The 21,420-nt window shown below is 40.9% G+C and overlaps 3 protein-coding genes and 1 long non-coding RNA gene across 8 annotated transcripts in view; 2 read left to right on the forward strand and 2 right to left on the reverse strand.

The window, feature by feature from the left end:
• Window positions 1-13,626, reverse strand: part of Rols (rolling pebbles) — a 35,191-nt gene extending 21,565 nt beyond the window's left edge. For 2 of the 5 annotated variants that reach the window (XM_071713230.1, XM_071713233.1), the window contains exons 1-3: window positions 13,425-13,626; window positions 10,719-13,250; window positions 4,338-4,493 (exon numbers count right to left, since the gene is read on the reverse strand). In XM_071713230.1, the coding sequence (XP_071569331.1) occupies window positions 4,338-4,434 (97 nt within the window). In that variant the 5' untranslated portion in view covers window positions 4,435-4,493; window positions 10,719-13,250; window positions 13,425-13,626. Of the gene's footprint in view, window positions 1-1,895; window positions 2,022-4,337; window positions 4,494-6,493; window positions 6,510-10,718; window positions 13,251-13,424 lie in introns of those variants that run through there. The other 3 variants (XM_071713228.1, XM_071713229.1, XM_071713232.1) reach the window with 3 other exon arrangements.
• LOC139776546 (uncharacterized) lies at window positions 774-7,532 on the forward strand. The gene is made up of 3 exons (XR_011719112.1): window positions 774-981; window positions 5,938-6,309; window positions 6,650-7,532. It is a non-coding gene; the product is annotated as an uncharacterized lncRNA (long non-coding RNA).
• Window positions 13,627-15,332: 1,706 nt separating the features above from the next.
• Ddrgk1 (DDRGK domain containing 1) lies at window positions 15,333-19,455 on the reverse strand. Its single transcript, XM_071713270.1, has 2 exons — window positions 18,930-19,455; window positions 15,333-18,489 (listed from the first exon to the last, which is right to left on the reverse strand). The coding sequence occupies exons 1-2, from the start codon at window positions 19,003-19,005 to the stop codon at window positions 17,660-17,662; spliced, it is 906 nt and encodes a 301-aa protein (XP_071569371.1). The 5' UTR covers window positions 19,006-19,455; the 3' UTR covers window positions 15,333-17,659.
• Window positions 19,456-19,555: 100 nt separating this feature from the next.
• Window positions 19,556-21,310, forward strand: Eca (transmembrane p24 trafficking protein eclair). Its single transcript, XM_071713277.1, has 4 exons — window positions 19,556-20,040; window positions 20,294-20,514; window positions 20,624-20,770; window positions 20,892-21,310. Exons 1-4 carry the CDS (start codon window positions 19,902-19,904, stop codon window positions 21,039-21,041), a joined length of 657 nt encoding a protein of 218 aa, XP_071569378.1. The 5' UTR covers window positions 19,556-19,901; the 3' UTR covers window positions 21,042-21,310.
• Window positions 21,311-21,420: the final 110 nt, after the last annotated feature.

A 21,420-nucleotide genomic window follows, 5' to 3' on the forward strand; every position in this document is an offset into this window, starting at 1 on the left:
ATTCAAATATAATACATTTCATCGTTGTACACTTTAACTCGTCATTTGCGAATATCTTGCTAAAAAGGAACCTATTTAAAGTTTATATCACGGCCTCTTTACACAACTTGTATCACAATCTTCGCACGTCTTCAAACAAGTCCACTGTTCGGTAATCAGTAAAAATTTTGATTCTTGCAATTGCACGAATTACCACGTCAACAGTTTAAACCACCAGCTTTCGCGTCGACAAACACTCCATGAATTTCACATTGCTGCGCAATAATGTGGTTTCCGTGAAAATTATAGACTATATACCAGTCGATAAGATTGGTCGCGCGCGTTATTTCTACGTTTTTATTTTCACGTTATCCATTATGTATACCGTAGCCTATTATAACATAAATTATTACCTAAATGATAGATCCGTCAGACTTTTAAGATAAATGAATACGCTAGCATAGTTAATTGAATCAGAAGTGTAAAAAAATTAATCGACAGGATATGTACAGCATTCAGTGACAGAGTCTCAAAATAAATCGAATAAGTAGTACATAATACGTACGCAGCACTTAAATAAAGAAACAAAAATTTCTTTTCAAAAGCAAATGTTTTGGGCTGATACTGATTGCGAGTCTCTCGGTTCTCAAGTACACCAGAGAACGCGTATCGAATTCTTCGCATTCCCAGCTCTCGTGGTCAGCGTGGTCTACGAACGAAATAATTTCTCCCTTTTTAAAAGAGGGTTAATCACAGAAGAGGGACGAAAAAATTTCTCTGAATCCCGTCATTCGGCAGGTAGAGCCCATAGGAGCCCGAGGAGCCATATAGACTCTCGAGAATCGAGAACCCTCTCGCTCGCTGAAAGGTCTCCGACGTCCCAGTCCCCCCACGCGGGCCCTACAGTCCGAGCGTTCATCGAATTGGTTCTACGAGCTTATAAGGGTCAGCGAACGTCGTGGAAGTCGAGCCGAGAGAGAGATTCGTTGGATCTTATACAAGGTACATAAATGTATATTCTCGAAGGAGAAACTGTTCGTAAACCTCTATAAATTTCCGCGAATGGAAGCTTGGCGGACCAGGATTAACGCACACATTGGCTCTTTGAAATTATTTAATTATTCGAATCGCCAAGTTAAAGATAAATACGCGGAGTTAGTTGACAAAAGTAAGACTTTATATAATAATAAATTCCTACTTATGTGTAGAGTTGTAGTTTCCCGTGTCAGGTATCAGTGCCCCGCGCTCGCTAGCGCGACGTACGCGGGACAGGATCTCGAGGATCTTCTCCGTGTACCGCGGAATCGACAGAGCGATAACACGGGATACCTCGTCCACCCACGTAGCATCCACACGCGAGTCGTACGCCCCGCGCCCCTACGTTTACAAAAGTAATTGATCGCGTGATTTTACGCGTGGCGCGTATAGAACGAGCTGGTAATAGAAGGATGTGTGCGAGAGGCGCACGCCGCACACCGGTTTTCCACTGAATTGTTAGATTCGCACCGGTCAACCGCGACCGCGTATTAAGTCTGTATAACGTTGTAGAACGTAAAAGCACGCGACGACCTGTCTTCTCTGCCCTGGACTCTCGGCTCGCGCTCGCTCCGAGTTACGACGTAGGTGTAACGTAACGTAACGTAACGTTGTAATGCGCCTCGCGACTCGCACCTCGCAGCCAAAACGTCATCACGTCATCACGTCATCACGTGTCTGATATTGATAAATCTGTACTTACTTCTTCCTTTAAAATCTTGCAAACCTATGCGTGATGATTCTTCTGTGACACATGCAGTAAAGCGAGAAGCGAGAAGCGAGAAGCGATAATCGTTAATTTTCACGCACGTTTACAACTAGATTAGGTCGTTACGCGCCAAAGTTTTACGTTTACATGTTTACATATTGTTATTTCTTACCAAAGTGGCACGTTCACGACGTTCACGTTATTCCAGAGACAGACACGTACGCGCGAATGCCTTCGCATTCGCATTCGCCCTCGCCCACGCGCGCCGCGACACTCTCGCGCCTGCTCCCCAGTAGGTTCATTCATTCGCTCGTATCCTTCTTTCATTCAAGGCCTGATACACTTGAATCGCGAAAACCGTACGTCCCGTACCTCGTCGCGTCGGAGCTCGGAGCGAGTAGGCGAGTACGACTCATTGTCAGTACGAGGCCCGGCCTGTAGATATAACCAAGCGCGCGTGCACGTGCGCGAACGTTATCGCGCTCAGAAATACATACGTGATGTGTGTACGCATCAGCTCGCGACCATGTCTTACGTCTTACGTCTTACGTCTTACGTCTTACGATTATTGTCTCGAGCCTCAAGGGGAGTTCTCCCCACGTTCTATCGCCCTTCCCTCCTCTCCCACAGCAATTATTCGCTTATCTGTTCATTTCCTGTCTCGTTGAATAGCCGGAGATCGACGACATGTTAAATTCTCAAAGATTTCTCTCGCGGAATTTCAGTTAAGTCGCGATATCGCGATACAATGTTATTAAAAGATGACAATTCGAAAAGAGACGACTAATTTCTGCAACTCTTTAAAGATATAGCGTCTTTAGAGGATATACAACGAGACGCGTTCTGAAATATTACGAGATGTAAATCGATATCGTTCTTACTCCAACATAAAAGATGCGATAGAGAAAGCGACCAAAGATCGACCTACGTGGACGCATGCGCTACGAATGTTACGATCAACAATTTGTATATTATCGAGATCGAGAAAAGACCGGCTCGATTGCCATTTTACGTGCGTATAACACACGCACCTGCACTCGCATACGCAAAAATAATGCACGTATTATACTTATATATTATTATACCTATATAAACCTACAAAATGTGCCATACATTATCGCTCATTTCCTAGTTACCGTAACTGCTGCAGTTGTTGCAGCATATGTGTCACAAACTAAACCAATATCTTAATCGGCTTGAAATCGACATCACATTTCATATTTATTATTCTCTATCTCTCTCTTTCTTCCTATCTATTGGATTATAAATAACTGAACATTAAGAATATATAACACGCACGAATATCCTATATGTACATAAAAACCTTGATTAATTAGTCATTTTAATTTGACTTCCCAGAACACTGCTGTTGACGTTAAAAATTAAAAATTAAAAATTAAAAAAAAACTGTGAAAAGCAATGATCAATTAGACCTTCGTCAACCAAGTAAACTATATGTAAACTACGGTATTTGATCCACCGATTCGTAGTTTTCTTTTCGCCGAGGGATTGTACCTACGTGTTTAAGATCGAGGATCTGACGAGGAAAGATAAAACTTTGTCGTTTTATTTGCGTTCACTTGGTACGTGACATGTGTTCGCTACGTGTTCTGCATAAGATTAAAAAGCAGAGATCGTCGCGAGATGTTTTACGAAAACAGCGTATCACGATTAACGCCGCTAATGTATAATTACATATATCAAGTCAAGCTGTCAAGCTACAATAAGAGAAGAAGACGTTACTTGTAGTACATAATATATATCTTAGAGATTTCTTTTCTAAATTGAAATAGCGATTTGATTTGTCCGTGACGAATCGAAGAGTCTTAATTACGTCGATTACGTTCGTCTGCGGTCCTCTTATATTCATAGCATTATTGCTGACTGCTCACCTTTTGAGGCGCAACTATCTGCGATATTTCTGCTCTTGTTTACAATAACTCTTATTGTGGCACTTTAATAATAATAATAATAATAATAATAATAATAATAATAATAATATTAATATTATTATTATTATTAAAAATATTGGCCTACGTATACGAGCATATTGAGTTACGTGTACATCTTACACACCCACGTGTGCAAAACCTACATATATACGATCCCTTTGCATTCAAATTCGGAAGTGGCGTAGGTGCGCTGACTCAGAGTTTCTCCCGTTTGGGTATCCTCGATTTCCAATCACATCCTGCTTGACTTGATCAGTAATATAATAATATTCATATACATGTGTGTGTGTGTATCATATTCACTCCGCGCTCGCCTCCCTCCCTTCCTCCCTAGTTCAAGCACACATTTTTATCGACTTGTAATTAATTCATTTGCGTAATTAAGAATTATCTAAATATTACTTATCGCAATACTGATTACCGTTATCAAGTAACGCTCACTCTTTTCAAGAGATGACACGGAATAAACGAGAATTCCGACGGTAATTCAAACCATCTTGCTGCTCACTGCTCACTCTGATATACTTGTACCGACCATACATATGTTAGAAGACATTAAAAGACGAATAGTATATATCGTATAGACAAGGAACTACATAAGATGTTGCAAATTTCCTATATGTAATGCAGAAGTTTTTCAGACAGATTTGTTTAATAATCACCATTTTTGTAGACTTCCTCGTTGACCAACGTCTCCTCATCGTCAGTGTCGGGTCCAAGGGATATCGGAGTATACACGACGGAGTCTCTAGATCTCATACTTTCCCACCTCAATTTGACGAGCCTCTTGTTTTACGGTGCATTCGGTAACGATCGAGCTGAAATGCAAAGTACAGCTATATGAGTTACACGCAACCAGAAGACCGGATTTTATTTTATGAATTTGCTATTGAGCTCCAAAGCGCAATTTTGTTCCTTTTTCAACTCCAAATACGAGGAATTTTAATCCCTTTCGAGAAAAATCTCAAGAGTTTTGGCCGGGAAACGTTGGGAAAACGAAGGAATCCTCGTAAATAGTGCGCTTATGTATCGTTTATGTATCGGAATTTGATGGTGCAACGAGAGACCGAGATGCGTCCGAGTTTAGAGCAAATAGCGGTACACGTCGCGGTAAGATTTCAGACTCGCGTGTGGCGCGGCGCGGCGCGGCGCGGCGCGGCGCGGCGTGACTACAGGATGACTCGGAACGCCAAATATAGCGAGCGTAGGGATTTCCGCGACATTTTCTTCAAAAGCCTTGCGCCTCGTACTCAACCAAGTACCTACATAACATAAATTCGATCAAACGAGGATAATCACGTAATTGCATTTACTTACATATAATAAATCGGATTATCTCGCACCAATTGACCATTCCCTACTCATACCTTGAGAATCGTTGATCGGATCTTCGTAAAGTTGAGTGTAAATTAAATAAACGTAAAGTGGAGTGGGTTCAGCTATAGATTTAAATTACTCAAAATATATAAATAAAGAGCGATGCAAATCAGTCAATACGACCAATACCGTTACGCGATACGACATCGTATAATTTCTTCACCCGGTTTTCAACATTTAAAGTCTAGCTCGGGATAATTATTCTACGAAATACCGAACGAATCCATACGATTTCATCACTAATGTACTAAATATTTTCTTTATTTATCTTGGATAGATAAGAGATCAAATACATCGAAATATTTCTGGCAGCAGTGATTTGCAAGCGTCTAGCCTCGGTTTCATAGTCAGTTTTTATCTGGAATATCCACCTGCCTTCCTGCCTGCCTGCCTGCCTGTGTCTGTCTGTGTATCTGCCATTCGTGCCGCTCATCGAATGATATTTAAAATTCGGCAAATTGGTTTTAAAGAGAAAATATGGCGCACATTCACGAAAGAATCTAAATCTAATCGGATCACACCAGTTCAATGTGTGCCAATTAATCCTAGATTTGCTCTAATCTGTCCCAACTTTTCTTTGTCGTGGAAAAAGACAGTTAATTACAATTAGCGGTGATCGGCGATCAATCAATCCGCTCGGTCGCGGTCGCGGTCGGTGCGAACTGCGAACGGATTCCAGAAGCGTCTAATCGACAATACATTGGCCGATTTTTTATTTTTCTCTCTCCTGCCGCTAGAAATTAGAAATGTCCCGCTAAAGTCTAACGTTAAGTCGATCGAGAACTAATATATATACATTATACAGTAATATGGGCATCGCGACGAATTTTGCGTGATGCCGTTCGACGCAACTGTTCGACGTAAATGTTCTTTTTATTTCCGTAGTCCCATGGCAACCGGTTTCTCGTGACTGCAGAGTAGTGAGTGCAGCCAGCAGCGTACGTCCGTATAACGCGGTCCCTGCTCGGATTCAGGATACGATACGCGGCTTAGTTATTTCGGGAGGCACGAGGCACGAACGCCGCCGTCTCGACGTACCGGTAGACGCCGCGCCGCGCCGCGCCGCTCCGTGCCGTGTCATTCTTCTGGGATTTCATCACCGAGGGAAAGATCGTCTCTCGAGGAAATGCGTCGCATCGGTACCATCGGTGGACGCACCGGGACCGATACCGCGACGGTATCGATGGTCCCGGGTCCGTCCCGGGTCCGTCCCGGGTCCCGGATATACTCTTGTCTCGCGGGTTGTATGTATACGCTGTACGCAACTCGACTTTTGAATTGAAATAGATACGTAAAAAATCAATACTCGCGATATGAGAAGAGACAAGTTTTCAGGACATTCTTGCTTCTAGAGAGTATATATTATCGCCGTAATGTGTAAATACGCGGAGTAAATCGAGTAAATAGAGAGAGAATATAAATAAAATTTGATTATACGTACAATATAATATTTGCGTAGAGGTATATAGAAGTCCTTTTTATCTACACACATGCATGCTTATTTCTTCTTGTTATTCTATATGTAGCATGGTGACGGCATGCAGAGGTTTCTCTCATCACGAATGGTATAGTCGTAACCACGCCTTTATGTTCGCAGGGGGTCCCAGGTCCCGGGTCCCGGATATACTTGGAACAAAGAGGACGAAAAGACGGGGCGAGGTATTTTAACGAGGAGCTTTTGTGTGTGTGCTTGTAGCACTTTCCAAAATCTACCAGAGAAAGTAGTATTTCCCAAATTGCAGTTTATATGATTGCGCGTGAAAATAAATCGATATTCACGCACGGCAGAGCAACAGAAAACTGAACGTTATCGGTAAGCGCCATCGGATAATCGGATAATCGAATAATTAATGTTATTTGTCATTTGTGGAATCACGAACGATTCGAGATTAGGATAATTTCAGTGATATATTATTTCTTCAAAACGGAAAGATATAGATTTATTTAATAGAAGTTTATACCCACAAATGTATTTCCGATACTTGTAATATTTGACGAAAACGTGATCTTGAAAATCGACAGAGCGATTTACAATCTTGAAGATACCTCTCAAGTAGGTAAATCCAAAGTCCGAGACAATTACTCGGCGGAAAAACAAAAGAAATTTTTCTATTCTTAGGATACGGCCGCCTCTTCTCTCTCTCTCTCTCTCTCTCTCTCTCTCTCTCTCTCTCTCTCTCTCTCTCTCTTTGTGTGTGAGTGTGAGTGTATGCGTGTGTGAGACGACCGCCTTTTTCCTCTACTCCCATTTTGTACGTAGGGATTTCCGGATCTGTCGCCTCGGATCTCGGATCTTCCCGCGAACGGCAAACTTGACGATAATTTTCTTTTAATCTCTACACACAGAAAAATATCACTCTACAGCCAAGAAAAGCAATTACTTATTTTATTTTATTTATTTTAAGTAATAGGTTTCTTCAATAGAGAATATTATCTTAATAATAGCTTTAAGATATACTTAGCACAAATCTTAGAAAAGCTCATAATTTTGTGCTCAAAACAAGAATTCATTCTTCTTTCAAGAATATTATATACTTCTCTTCAGTAGACTGTATATAGTAAGTAATCCGAATTCTTGTATTAATTAAATATTCTTATTTCAAGTACTAGACTTGCTAATATCTAGAATATGTTTTGAGTAAATGTGATGCTTGCGATGACTTTATGATAGATTTGCGGATATATGAACTTATCAAATATTTAGAACAAGTAATATTTACTTGAGGGTAGTATATATTTTTCTGTGTGTACAGCTCCATTTGTTAAATGTTTCTCGTATCATATCGTTTACATTCAATTTATTTCTTTTGAACATATATTTACACAAGATTACAAAAAGATGAAAAGAGACAAATAAGGTGAATCTCTTTTCTACGTAAAATGATTTAGGATTAAATAATTATAAATTTGCTGATAAAAGTAACATACAGGATCGATTGTAGTCGATATGCATTATGTAAATGAACTCATATATTGAAGTTGAGTCGCGGGTATAAAGCCAATTAAGTAATTAAGTCGCGGAAGAAAATAATTTGCGTGATCGTCAACAATAAGGGTGAAGAGAGTAACGTGGGATAGTACCGCGATAGACGGCGGGTTACGTTAGCATCCGTTTTATTCTAGATCCTTTTATTCTATTAGAAAAACTTTCGCATGATGCATCCATTGAACCGAGTATCAATACGACGCGCAATGACGCAATGACGCAATGACGCAATGACGAAGATTAGAAGCTTATGTTAGAGCAGTTAGAGTGTTGCGTTCTCGAGTTATCGCGCGATTACACGATTACGTACAAGTCCGTAGAAAGAAACGTACATTCAAGAAACGAAAGAGGTCTATATTTCTTCTTTTAAAAAGGATTTTTAATAATAAAAATATTAAATATACATAAATCGAGCACAGAGAGAGGTAAACGACCTCCGACAAACGCGTCCGACAAGCTTACCGATATCTCGACGGTCTCGACTTAGGTATCCGTGTACCCTATGGTACGACTGGTAGGGCTGTGACACACGGACGATTGGGACGTTCTACGCGTTGTCGATCTACGCGCCTCATTATCAGTCGCGCATAATACCATACCATAATCCTTAATTGATAACTGATATACCTTTTCCCGCAACTATTGCGAAAAATCGCGTCGTAGATATTATTTTTAATCCAAAGTTAACTTGTACGTCTCCGATTGCGAGTGGAACTAGTGGAAGGTATATATAGGTATCTCTCGTTAAAAAATGTTTCGCTCATTTCGTATAGGACTAATAGGCTAGGACCTTTTATAGCATCTAGAGGAGACGCTCGCCGCCTCCCTCCCTCCCTCCCTCCTTGACTGTCTTGTTTACAAAGCTGCGCTAATCTAATGCAAGGAAAGGCACGCGCGTGCACGATGATAAACATGTGTTTAAAATAGGCGGGCAGTCGCGTGAAAAGTTGACGCGTCGCATATCAAAAAATTCTTCGATCGAGTATTTAGACTTTTTTTGCATTTGCTCCTTCTTGCACCGTGCGACCGGTTATGTGTCGCGCGATAATTCGACGAGCGCGGAGCGGAGCGGTGTATTTATTTAATTTCTTTTCCGCAAAGAATAATGAGAGATATCGACGATTGGTTTCTTAAATCAAAGCTAATCGGTCAAAGCTATATATTCACTATATTCAGCAACCCTGATGACACGAATGGGGCGGCGCGGCGCGAAGAAAACTCGAGCGAACGACAAGCGACAAGTAAGAGTCCGCGCGCGCGCGCAAGAGTACGAGCTACGAGCTACGAGCACGGAAACTGAAAACGCAGAGCTGGGTGAGCGCACACACGCACACACGTACACACGCACACATTGCACGAGAAGGTATAGCTACATGCTACACCCCGCGCCTTGACCCGGACCCGGATGACTGTTGAACGTTGAACGTTGAACGTTGAACGTTGAACGCTGCCAAAAATAGCGGCGCGGCGCGGCGATGGCATTACGCACCTATAGATACAACGAGCGTCGGCGTCGGCGTCAACCAGGCGAGAGGAAGAGCCGACATCCGACATCCGACATTCCCGAGACATCCCTCGACACGAGGAATCATCCCGCGCCTAGCGAGAAAGCTCTACCACTTCCGGCCATATCCGGCCTGGATCCAAGCATTCACGCTACTATACCTACAGTCTACAGTCTACAGTCTACGTGGTCTACGTGTCTACGATATTTATGTTCTACTGATCACTGATCTACTCTTCAAATTCAAGTCGACCAAAGCCGAAGAATAAGAGCTAGGCACGTTAAATTTAAATTCATAGCTCTTGCGAAATGCTCTAGCGCCAGCGATATATTCAATTATCTATTGTTGATAGCTACAGTATGTATATTTATATTATGTACATATATGTATGTATAATGTATCATGTATCATGTGAGCCAGTCGAGATTCGTTCTTCAGTACTTCTACTCAACGTTCTTTTCAACAGAATTTTCTCACTCGCTCATACGCAAAGATAACAACATTAACAACATAAAGATATATCAAGTATGCGCGTGTGCGCGTGGTCTAGGTGTCTATAATATACTCTATAGGTATACTCATACTCTACGCGAGATGAATTCGATTTTGTAATTGGCATCGGTCGCGTGGAGGAAATTGTGAAAAAATTATTAGTGTATACATACGTCGCGCTAATAATCATCGATCATCGACTCGATGATCATCGACAGATTCACAGGCCGACACAGGCATGACTATGACTGTCCAATCTTATCACGAGTCACAGATGAGGCCCGGTTTTATTATTATGTACGTTACGTATTATATACGCTTATACGCTTACGTACGAAGTTATAATAGGTGTCGTTTTTTACGTTAAGACATATATAATTATATATCTGCTTCTTTGACGAAGCAGATTTCCTTGAGGACGGTATTCTACTTGAATACTTGAATACTTGAATCTTGAATCTTGAATCTCATATCCGAGTCACGCCCTATAGAGCCTAGAGCTAGAGTAAATAATCGCGAGTTGGAGGCGAGGGGTGAGGGGTCGATTATTCGAAATTTACCGTTTCAACGTCAGCATATATGTCTTTTTTCATTTACACAAGTTTTGATTACTAATCCACGATCGATCACCGAATGGTTCACCACCACCACCAAGGAATCGTAGCGTGCGAGAATTAACTCACCGGTATGTCCTAGCCTCGAAATAGCAGCGGCGCGGCGTCTGGCGGCATCCGCCGGTCGCGTCGCGTTGGACGTTGGACGACACGGCCGGGTCGACTCCTCGCGGTCCTCGGTCCTCGTCGATTTCTTCGTAGTAGCAGTGGATAGATCAGGATAGATCGTGGTAGAACGTAGAGAGACAAGAACGCCGTGGAACGAAAGGGACAAAGTGATCTTAGTGATCGGACGCGCAAAACTCGAAAAGCGAACTTCAGGCTGCTCGCGAATACGCTTAGTGATACCGGATCACGCGGCCTTAACCTTAGCCTTAGATATAAATAAATAACTAGAGAAAAATAAATAAATAAATAGATCGTCTAGATAGATACGCGCAGAGTATCCGCGAGTAGCTTGCGCGATCCCCCCTGTGCGTTTCCTTCGACCTCCGAATGCCTCCGAACGAATCGGCGCGCTCCGACCGACTGCTGCATCACTCCACTGACTCCACCACTGCACCACCGCACCACCGCACCACTGCACCCCGCGCTGCGCCGACTCTCGATTTACCCCCCGAGCGGTCCGAGCCCCGAGCCCAGAGATGCGAGAAAAAAAGCTCGCGTAAGAAAGCGAGAAAGCCCGAGTTTTCCTTTTTTCATCTGGATGGGCTAACGTTCATCGAAATTTTCAAACGTATTGACATTCCGTCTTAACATACCCAAAAGTAACAGATATATCAATTAAACTACTCTACTAATATATAATACTATACTACTACTACTAGAAAATTATAAAATATTCAATTTGGCTAGTCGCTTAAATCGTTCGTGCCTATCGCGACTGTCGCGCGATAATGAAAAAGTAATCATCGATCCACTGTTTTTTACTATATGGGGGATATTGATTACAAAATAAAAAATATTTTATTTAATTTTGCTCGATCGAATTTATACTCCGCGTTATTTCACAAAAATTGTCTTTTATATGTATGTATATATATTAATAATTTCGACGTTTTTTGAAAACAGTCTTTTCGGTCGATTTATTGTCCTCGAGTAAAAGAGACTGCTACGCTTTTAATACCGTTTGTTCCGTCACTTCCTCTTCTCCCACCATATCCGGCGGAACCATGGTGCGCATCGTCGTTTATTGTGGTATTTTGGTCTCTCACCCTACTTCAGTTCGATATAAGATTTTTTATTGTTTTATTGTTTTAAGCCAAAAAGAAATATATAATATCTCGTTAGATGGTTAGAATGGTTATTCCTTAAAAGTCATTTTATCATTTCTCGATTTTATCTCTTGCAAAACGATTTCGACGGATATCGTTAGGTTTGTAACGCTCCACGAATTCATGAGATATTTGCCAACTAATCATGAACCAAGAACAATCTCTCTCACTCACATACGAAAGAAATTAATCAATTACTCCATTTTGGCGACGTAGTTCATGTTTTACATGTTTGATTGTTTCAATGCACCTTTATTTCATAACTTTAAGCGCTTAAAATTCATCATATAATATGTAAGCCCCCTGCATATACATATATACCCAGTACAGCGTGCGACGATAGAATTAAAAGCAAAGTAAAAAAAAACAGAATTGAGAAAGTGAAACATCTTGAGAAGCGTATCAACATTTCTCCGAACCATTGTCGTCGTTATTGCAGATTTAATATTTTCATTCTAATCGCGTCTTCGAGACATTGTTGTCGCAGAAAAAACGATAATTGTCAAAGCACTAAAAAAGAATTACAATTTGCATTTCGGGTATTTGCATCAATCAAACAATGTCACGTATTTGTGTTGCTACCGAGAGGATAGCTCACTACAGTGGCATAACTTATGTTACTAATCACACCCAGTTATCAAATAATGATAATAAAGTCGGAAAATTCTTTCACTTTCACTTTTGTAAATTACTCACATACTTTTCAACGCACATATAATGCAAGTCGATAGGATTTCAACACAGTTTTTGACATTTAAAGCTTACATTCGAACATTACAAATCATTAAATGGTTTATGCAGTACCTTTTATTACACAGAGCTTTCACGTGCGTCACGATTTGTAGATTCTTTTGTCTATTCTTTATCGCGATTGTATATACTTAAGATATAAATTCAGATTAGATTGTTTTGTGCGCGCGCGCGCGCGAGAGAGAGAGAGAGAGAGAGAGAGAGAGAGAGAGAGAGAGAGAGAGAGAGCCGCAAGCTTCAAGTTATGCCACTGATTGAGCAATTGTGATTAATACTAGATTCAATCGATCGCGATACCACAAATAAGAGCCATAATTCGCGAGGAATAATTTTAATCTTAAATCGCTTCCGCGCGAGAAGCACCACATTTCAAAGGCCGCAATAGCACACGTGTGAATATGTCCCGGTGAAAAACGAATCTTAACATGTATGCATGTCGACAAAGTTTTCCTTATTTTTAAAAATCGGTCCCCAAGAGCCGTACTTGTCATCCTTTCTTGATGATTGTTGCTGGCGGTATTGCTGCTGCTGCTGCTGCTGTTGTTGTCTTGGCGACACGTGTCTTTCCTTGTCTTTCCTTCAACATTTACAATTGAGCATTACTATTCAGTTTTTTTTTATCCTGTGTTATATAAGTTATAAGATATTTTCCAATATTATATTAATAAGCATGTGTTGCAAAAAATTTATAGATTATGCAAAATTCATGATTTTATTGCTCTTTATTAATAAGTGGGAATATTGTACGTACTTAATTTCTTGATAAGGTCCTTTAATCGTGGTACCGCTAACGTTGGTATATACCATTTTTCTATCTTATATAAATTTTAGACGTAACGAACAATTGTTCCTTCTTCTTGCAGTTTTCAATTAAACCGGGTTAGTCGAAGCAATCCGCGCTAATGATGAGCAATGGCTCGGAGGTAGTTTGCTGAATTTCTTATTGATAACACCTGTAAATTTAGTTGACGCAAAAAATTATCGATTGATCTCTCTTATCGCTGTGGAGAGAAAAAGAGAAAGAAAGAAGATGACAATATTTTAGTTGTACTCTACTTTAGTATATTTAGTGTACTTGTATATTTTCTCAAGAAAATGTTATACCCTCGTTACATACTCTACGGTACGTGATGCAAATGAACCAGAACTAATAATTCAAGCCGATTTCCAGCGTTGCCTCGTCGACTCCCTTTGCGCGTTCCAAGATTTTTGGCTAGCCTGCGGAAAATACCAATACAATGGAAGGTAAAAATTATGAAAATTAGAAAAATGATGATTTTTTTTAAGTTGTAATTTTTATACACCGATTATAAACGGTCGGTTTTTTTTTTGCGAAATATATCGGTCGATACTACATTATTCTGCTTCTGATGCACTTATTCATTATTAGAGAATGGAAATAGCTGATGATGTAAAGTCCAATGTTGCGAGACATTCTTTCTGTAAAAAGTTTTCGGAGCTATCGATGTATTCCTCTTTCTTCTTTCACTCCTTTCACTTTGCTTCTTTAATCTTTATTACAATCTTTAGCATAACTGTGTGTATTTCAACACGTTTGCATATTTTCCCGATATGTTTCAAAATACGCTGCAAAAGTACGCTTTACAAACTACTAACGAGCACACGTAATATGTCTCAATAATATTCATCGAAATTTTTACAATTTCTTTTCTTTACTCTTTTGGAATCATGAAGAAATTAAGATAATGTCTCGCGACATTTCGATATTCTCAACTACTTAATTATACATTTAGATTAACGTAGCAGGATAAGAAGATACGTGAGAGAGAAATAGGAGAGTTGATGATGTCAATTCTTAATCCATCAACGGAACACAAGGAGGAGAGAGACTGACACCCTGACCACGTTAAAATGTCTCGTAATCTCAAATTCTCGTTAAATATCAAGAACAAAAAAGTAAACATGTGTGCGCGCGCGCGGGCGCTAAGTTTATTGAAAGAGGAAATTGAAATCTTTTAATGATCAAAGAGTCACGAAGAATTGGTGAAAATCACTCAAGTTTGGTCGACAAACAGATAAACAGGTGGATACGATCTTCGATACACGGGCGCGGACGTAACTTTTCCATCTTCGTCACTTACCTGACGCTGGGTAAGAATGTCGGGGAATTGCCTTGACAATCTAAGATCTTGCACCTCATCGACACATAGATCTTAACGATCACCGTAAAGTTTAAGTCTCGATCCGTAGTAAAGTTCCACTTGAGTCGATTTAACACTCGCTTTCGTTCCTCGTTGAATGAAATAGATCTGATATAAGGATGGCCGGATCTGCCGAGTCTCGAAGTAAGTTAGAAGCAAACGTTACGGAGAGTCGATCGCAACAAGACTCTGTTGGTTCTCCGTCAATTCTGCCGTTCTTACATAGTCTCCGACATTCCCCTTCCTCAATCTTTGATCATCGTCGAGTGGGGATACCGTACCGTGACCGTGGCTTATGAACGAACATTAACACCTGGATGGACACACTCAGTAGTTTATACAATTATACATTATAATTCCTTAATCGTCGCGATTGTAGATACCTATCTATTAATCTATAAATATGCATCGGGGATCGAAAACGAGCGAAGAAGATACTTTCCTGCCGATCTGCAACACCGGAAGTAATGCGCAAATTGCAATTGAAAAACATGCGATGAATCAATCGATCAAGCTTGCATCTTTATTATACTTTGCTGCAAACAAACAATGTGAAAAAAAGACTCGAATGAAAGATATGACAATTCTAATTTCCTTTCTTCAGAGACGATATCATGTGATCATTTCATCTGTCGAGAATGAGATCGAGCCGTTTAATTTATCAGAATCGCGGAATATCCCCCGTCATAGCTGGGAGAATGGCGGGGCCCAGCCGTGTAGCCTTATTTACATTAATAGAACACTCGACACAAATTCATTAATAATTCATAGAATCATTAAGATCGTCTTATAATATCTTCGATATCGATAGCAGCTAATCGTTTAGCTCGTTAATTCGCTTGCCTTCTAACGCAAACCTACGTACTGCTTATACGACGATATATATAAGCTTACCTAGACTCGCTACTTATATACATATATGTATATATTAGAGCCGCACGCTCTAATGAGTCTAGTCTAATACTTAAATATATATGCATAGCAGCAATAATTAAGTCTAAAAAACCAATTAGGTATTGAATAAATATCACTTTGAAATAGATGTACGATATGGGTAGGTATATAGGTTTATTTATTAACAAAATGGAAAAAAGACTCCGCTACTTAAAAATAGAACGGTAGCAGAGACGATTTTACTTCCTTCAACAGGATACATGCACGCCTACTGGGATACATGCACAAATATATTAATCGACGGGAAAAGTTTTGCGGCCCCTCGGACGGCAAGGAATACTGTCCGAAACGTGTTTCTCGAAAATCTCCACCGCCCCCTCTTCCACGTCTTTACAGACATTTATAGAATTCGCCAGCGGCGGCATAAAAACAAGAGCTGGTAATCGTATCCGCAGTCAATGATCTAAGAACAGGTGGATTCGCGCGAATAACGTTAAAAATACTTACACTTGGACGTGTACGACCAACGGCCAACGGAATGTGATTTAAATGCATTTTCAGACGAGACGTCGCGTCGTCGCTTCCGTTGCCATGCTCGCATGGCAGAACGACAACATCGCGTAGATTCATCGGACACATTTCCTTTTCCTCTATCCTTTCCTCTTTCAATGCTCAAAGAAATTTCTACTCTTCTACCTAGTGACATCAAAGAAATGATAATTGTTGTTCAAATCGTAGAGATTTAAATTTTGACCCGATTTAAGAGATTTTCGACCAACATGATCCGATGGAGATCGCGTGCTTTCTCGAATACTAAAATTGAAAACGATCCTTTCTATTTTTGTATATGTCAAACATTATAATACGACATATCGTTATCGAATACGAATTTTTCGACTGCAATGGAAAGATAACGCGGCTGTGTTTAGACACAAGAATTGTTTTTTTACTATCTCTTTAATTTTTTCGCGAAACATATTTTTTATCCCATTTCAAAATCTTTCCACTTTTCGCCGCCTCAATTGTGAAGAATATTTCCTCTTATCTACGTAATAGTAATCTACAAGTAATCTACAATATTCTGAAACCGGAAATATATATATATATATATATATATATATATATGCATGCATGCATGTATATGTATGTATGTATATTTTTTTGTGACGAAACAATCGTGTTAGCGCCGTGCCCATTGCGGAATAAATTATATACAATTCTCAGGAGAAAATGAGAATCGACGTGTGTAGTTCTTGTGGCTTAAGGTAAACTAGAATCTGACGCAACATCGATTCCATATGTCGTCAGTACGCACATCGCGTCGCAGAATTCCTTCCGCGGACGCCACGTCGCGCGTTATCGAAAGGTTCAACGAAGAAAAGCGAAATACGTCGTACGATTATATTGTCTTGGCTCGTTGACTTAAAAAATAATAAAAACCATTAGACGGTGCATTTAGATCGGAAATTGAAATTACCTACTATAAATATATCTTTCGTTGAGTCTTTCTACTTTCTACATTTTCGTATTAATTTAATTTCTTAAGGATTCAAGGAGGATATAAAAAAATAGTAGGGTTAAAAATGTATCGAGCTACAATCAATTTCTAGTTTGATTCGTTTAGAGCTCCCGCTAATCTCTTTAAGCAAGAGGTAAGAGGTAAAGATAAGATTTAAAAAAAATGGTTGCATCACCAGCAGAATTACATAGAAAGTGGAACCAAAAGGAAAAATTATTAATGGCTACTCAGAAGCGGTTAAAATTCAAAATTACTCTTTCAAAATGTAATAAATTTATATTATAAATAAAGATAGAAATTGTTAGAGTAGTCGCGCGCGGGCGCTGTACGCATTGTATGCAACAATCGTATTCGGTACAAAATATATGCAATAAGAGCTTGGCGTAGCATATATTTATTATTTATCTATATCTAGCTAGCTGAAACGCTACAACTCTCAGCAGAAGTCAAATTAATTAGATTATTCGAATTTTCAGCTAATTCGGTGATACTAACTCGACCACGTTGTCGCACAAATTTAGCAACAGCTTCAAGTTCGTCTTCCGATATATAAATAAACTTTCCTCTATCGTCAATTACACCGGTTAAATTACCATTAGCTTGCAGCTGTTGAATTCTTTCTACTACGCTCGCTGTCTTCAGTCCAAAATGCGCAGCTAGATCTTCTAAAACCAGTACTTTGTTCAGCTTTATATACGTAAGAAACTCTTGCAACAAGTTCTCCTCGTATTCTCCGTTTTCCTGTTGATAACCTTCCTCCTCGACGCTAAAAGCTTCCTTCATCTTCAAATATTCTTCGTATTCTTGCTTCTCCTTTTCCTCTCGAGCCTTTCTTTCCGCTTCTTCCGTTCGTAGTTGTTCGGCTTGTTCCTTCTCAGCCTGTTTATCCCTTTCCTCTTGCAAGTGTTGTTCCCGTTTTTTACGCTCTTCCCTCTCTCGTTCAGCCACCTCTCTCTGGACCCTCTTTTCGGCTTTAGCCGCTAGCTTTGCCCGTTTTTTCGCTCCTACCTTGTGATCTGGCGACTCTACTTTGTCATCCCTTTCCCCATCCCCATCCTCATCGTTATCTTCTGGATGATGAACCCGTCTATCGGGTCTATCTTCCTCGGGTCGATAATTAGCATTTGCCTGCATACGACGTCTGACATTTCTTACGGCGCCTACTCGTCTCAATCGTCCAGCTTGCGCCACACCCTCGCCGTCGTCTCGAGCTTGTCTATTGGCTCGTACCTTCCGCATAGCTATAGGATAAAACTCGCTTATTTATCTCGAGGTGTTGAGAGATACGTGCGATCATGTTTCTCAATAAACAAGAAGCCATATATATATATATCTCTGTGTGTGTGTGTGTGTGTGTGTGTGTGTGTGTGTGCGCGCGCGCGCGTGTTGTGTGTGTTTCCAAGCCTCTTATATTAAATACAATATTAAAAAATTATTCGGTATTCGAAACTAGTAATTTTTTGTGACTATAACTCGTTGAGCTCGATTCGACTATTTGTAAGTTGTAAGTAGTAAGTTTTGGTAGTGGACGTTATTCGACTGATTGTGTCACAGCACTCACAACCTAAAGGTTAAGTGACAGAGAGCATGGTTACACGAGTTACAGAGTTTTACCACATATGATTAATTCATATGTAAAGCAACTCTTGACTTATTAAGTAATAGAGCGTGTGGAATCTACCTTGTAAGAAAGCGGTACATATGACAATTAGTACAACGATCGCCGCGGCGATAAACGTCAACAGGTAGACATCCATTCTCGATTCGTCGAGAATCGACGAGAATCGACGGCGACCGGGCGACCGGGGGCGACTGTGACTGAGGCGACGCCGACGGCGGCTCACGGCCACGGCGCCCACGGCGGTCGACAAGAATCGATGACACGATTTTAGCTTCCACTCTTTCAGCTTTCAGCTTTCAGCGTAGCGGACCGTTACTAGCTACTAGCGGAGCGGAGTAGCGGACTACGGAGAGTGCGGAGTACTGCGGAGTAGCGGAGTTGCCGGAATTAGAGCTAGGGCGCTAGGGCTACGGGGCATGGCCGGCATGGGCGCGCACCGCGCGGCGCGCGCACGGAAATGACGGAAGAGATACTTCTCGATTCATTGTCGATTATATCGATATTCGCCGGAATATCGATAAGTGAACGTTACCTGGCGGCGCGGCGGGCTGGCGCCGCTGGCGGGTGAGGTGAGGGTGCCGAGGGTGGTGCCTGGTAGTGCCACCTGCCACCACTCACCACTGCCGTTGACTGCCGAGAATGCCGAGTGCCGACTCAGCCGACTGCCGACTGCCGTCGTGATTTGATACGTGCACTGTGCAGAGCAGAAGCAGATTACTGGTACATGCGTGTGTCGACGTGACGTTCTGACGTCTACCAAACCAAACCAAACCAAACTTTACCAAACCAACAAGTCAGTTTGTTTTCAAGACTCTGTCAAGAGTGCTCAAGAGGTTGTTTGTTCTTGCTTTTCCAAGGTGACGTGTACCGTGTACATACTCCGTCTAGTTGCTTCCATCTGCTCCAGTTTCGCTGGCTCTCGTTGGCTCTCGCTGCCTCTCGTCTGGCATGTGTGCGAATGCGAATGCGAACGTTCATTCGTGATCTCTCGTATTATCGTCTTGTCACTGGCAATACCTTACCACGCGAAACATGTTAAAACTAAAACAGGCAAGTGTTTTTCTCGTCTTCCTGTACACTCTCCAGTTTGGGACTGGTCTGTATTTTCATATCGGTGAGACTGAGCGGAAATGCTTCATCGAAGAGATCCCCGACGACACTACAGTTTTAGGTAAAAAATCCAAAGCCAAAGCGCGAGTAATTTATTATTTCAACAATGAAATTAATTTCATATCCCGAATCCAATCTTTTAATCTCGCGATTCGCGTGATTCGCGTGATTCGCGCGATTAAAAGTTTGCCAAAATACAGGTGAAAAAAGATATTGATCTGCTTTTTACTTCCACTTGCCCGCCTGAGCCTTTACTCGACTTTACTCGAAAATGATTTATTGATTTCTTGATTCTTTATTTTCGTAACTTGCAGTCAATTACAAAGTGGAGCTTTACGACCCAAGAAGCGGCGGTTTCATGCCAAGTAGCCCTGGCATTGGCATGCACGTCGAAGTCAAGGATCCCGACGACAAACCTATCCTCTCTCGGGTTTATAGCTCCGAAGGTCGAATTTCCTTTACCTCGCATACTCCGGGAGAACACGTAATCTGCTTGTACTCGAACAGCACCGCTTGGTTCAGCGGTACTCAATTGGTAAGATACCTATAATACCTATACATATATGCGTACTGTGTATCGGGAGGCGGGGAGGGAAAGACACGCGCACATCTCACGTACGTTGGCAAATAAATCTCCGTTACAGAGAGTACATCTAGATATTCAAGTAGGGGAACATGCGATCGATTATGCCAATGTAGCGCAGAAGGAAAAGCTGTCGGAGCTCCAGCTTAGAATACGCCAGCTTCTAGATCAAGTCGGGCAAATAACCAAGGAGCAAAACTACCAGAGGGTACGAAATGCACACTTTCTATATAAAATATAAAGCAACTTTCCATGAGCTATGTAAAGTCTCGAGTGTCACGAGAGAGAGATTGGGAGATTGTTGCGTGAAAATGTTTCAAATTTTTCAGTATCGGGAAGAGCGCTTTAGGCAGACATCCGAAAGCACTCACCGCCGTGTATTCTGGTGGTCTCTGACTCAGACGGTAGTTGTCCTGATTATGGGTGCGTGGCAAATGAAGCATCTCAAGAGCTTCTTCGAGGCAAAGAAATTAGTTTAAATATTACGCGCGCGAATGGAACGCGTGTGTTGATTTTAGATTTTGGAACAGCAGTCATCATTTACGCGCGTCTAAATTTTACTCGCTTAGCATTATGCAATTTCCATTATAAGCATTATATTTGAGCACGGTGCTTATCGAATCCACACTTTTGTACGAAATTATCAGTTATTTCCTACAGCGAGAATAAATTACTTGGGATTATACAATATACAATGATGCATAATATGTAGTAAGTTATAAGAATAAAATAAGTGTCTTGAATAAAATGTTTCCTTTTTACTTTATTTCTCTATTGATCTATCCCTATTATTCTACGGAATTTCTACGTCATGATCTTTCTCCCGATCTCGATATATCGTCCTAATTCTTATACGAA

Source organism: Temnothorax nylanderi, unplaced genomic scaffold, assembly GCF_030848795.1.
Source record: "Temnothorax nylanderi isolate EJ_2023f unplaced genomic scaffold, tnyl_v1.0 TNYL_tig0122_pilon, whole genome shotgun sequence".
Taxonomy (NCBI): domain Eukaryota; kingdom Metazoa; phylum Arthropoda; class Insecta; order Hymenoptera; family Formicidae; genus Temnothorax; species Temnothorax nylanderi.

What these genes read in the sequence shown, in the direction of transcription:
- Ddrgk1 (XM_071713270.1), bottom strand. Translation starts at nt 19,005, where the DNA reads ATGGATGTCTACCTGTTGACGTTTATCGCCGCGGCGATCGTTGTACTA. An exon ending in ATGTACCGCTTTCTTACAAG is followed by an intron (nt 18,490 to 18,929) that starts GTAGATTCCACA and finishes TTTATCCTATAG; the next exon opens with CTATGCGGAAGGTACGAGCC.
- Eca (XM_071713277.1), top strand. Translation starts at nt 19,902, where the DNA reads ATGTTAAAACTAAAACAGGCAAGTGTTTTTCTCGTCTTCCTGTACACT. An exon ending in CGACGACACTACAGTTTTAG is followed by an intron (nt 20,041 to 20,293) that starts GTAAAAAATCCA and finishes CGTAACTTGCAG; the next exon opens with TCAATTACAAAGTGGAGCTT. An exon ending in GGTTCAGCGGTACTCAATTG is followed by an intron (nt 20,515 to 20,623) that starts GTAAGATACCTA and finishes TCTCCGTTACAG; the next exon opens with AGAGTACATCTAGATATTCA.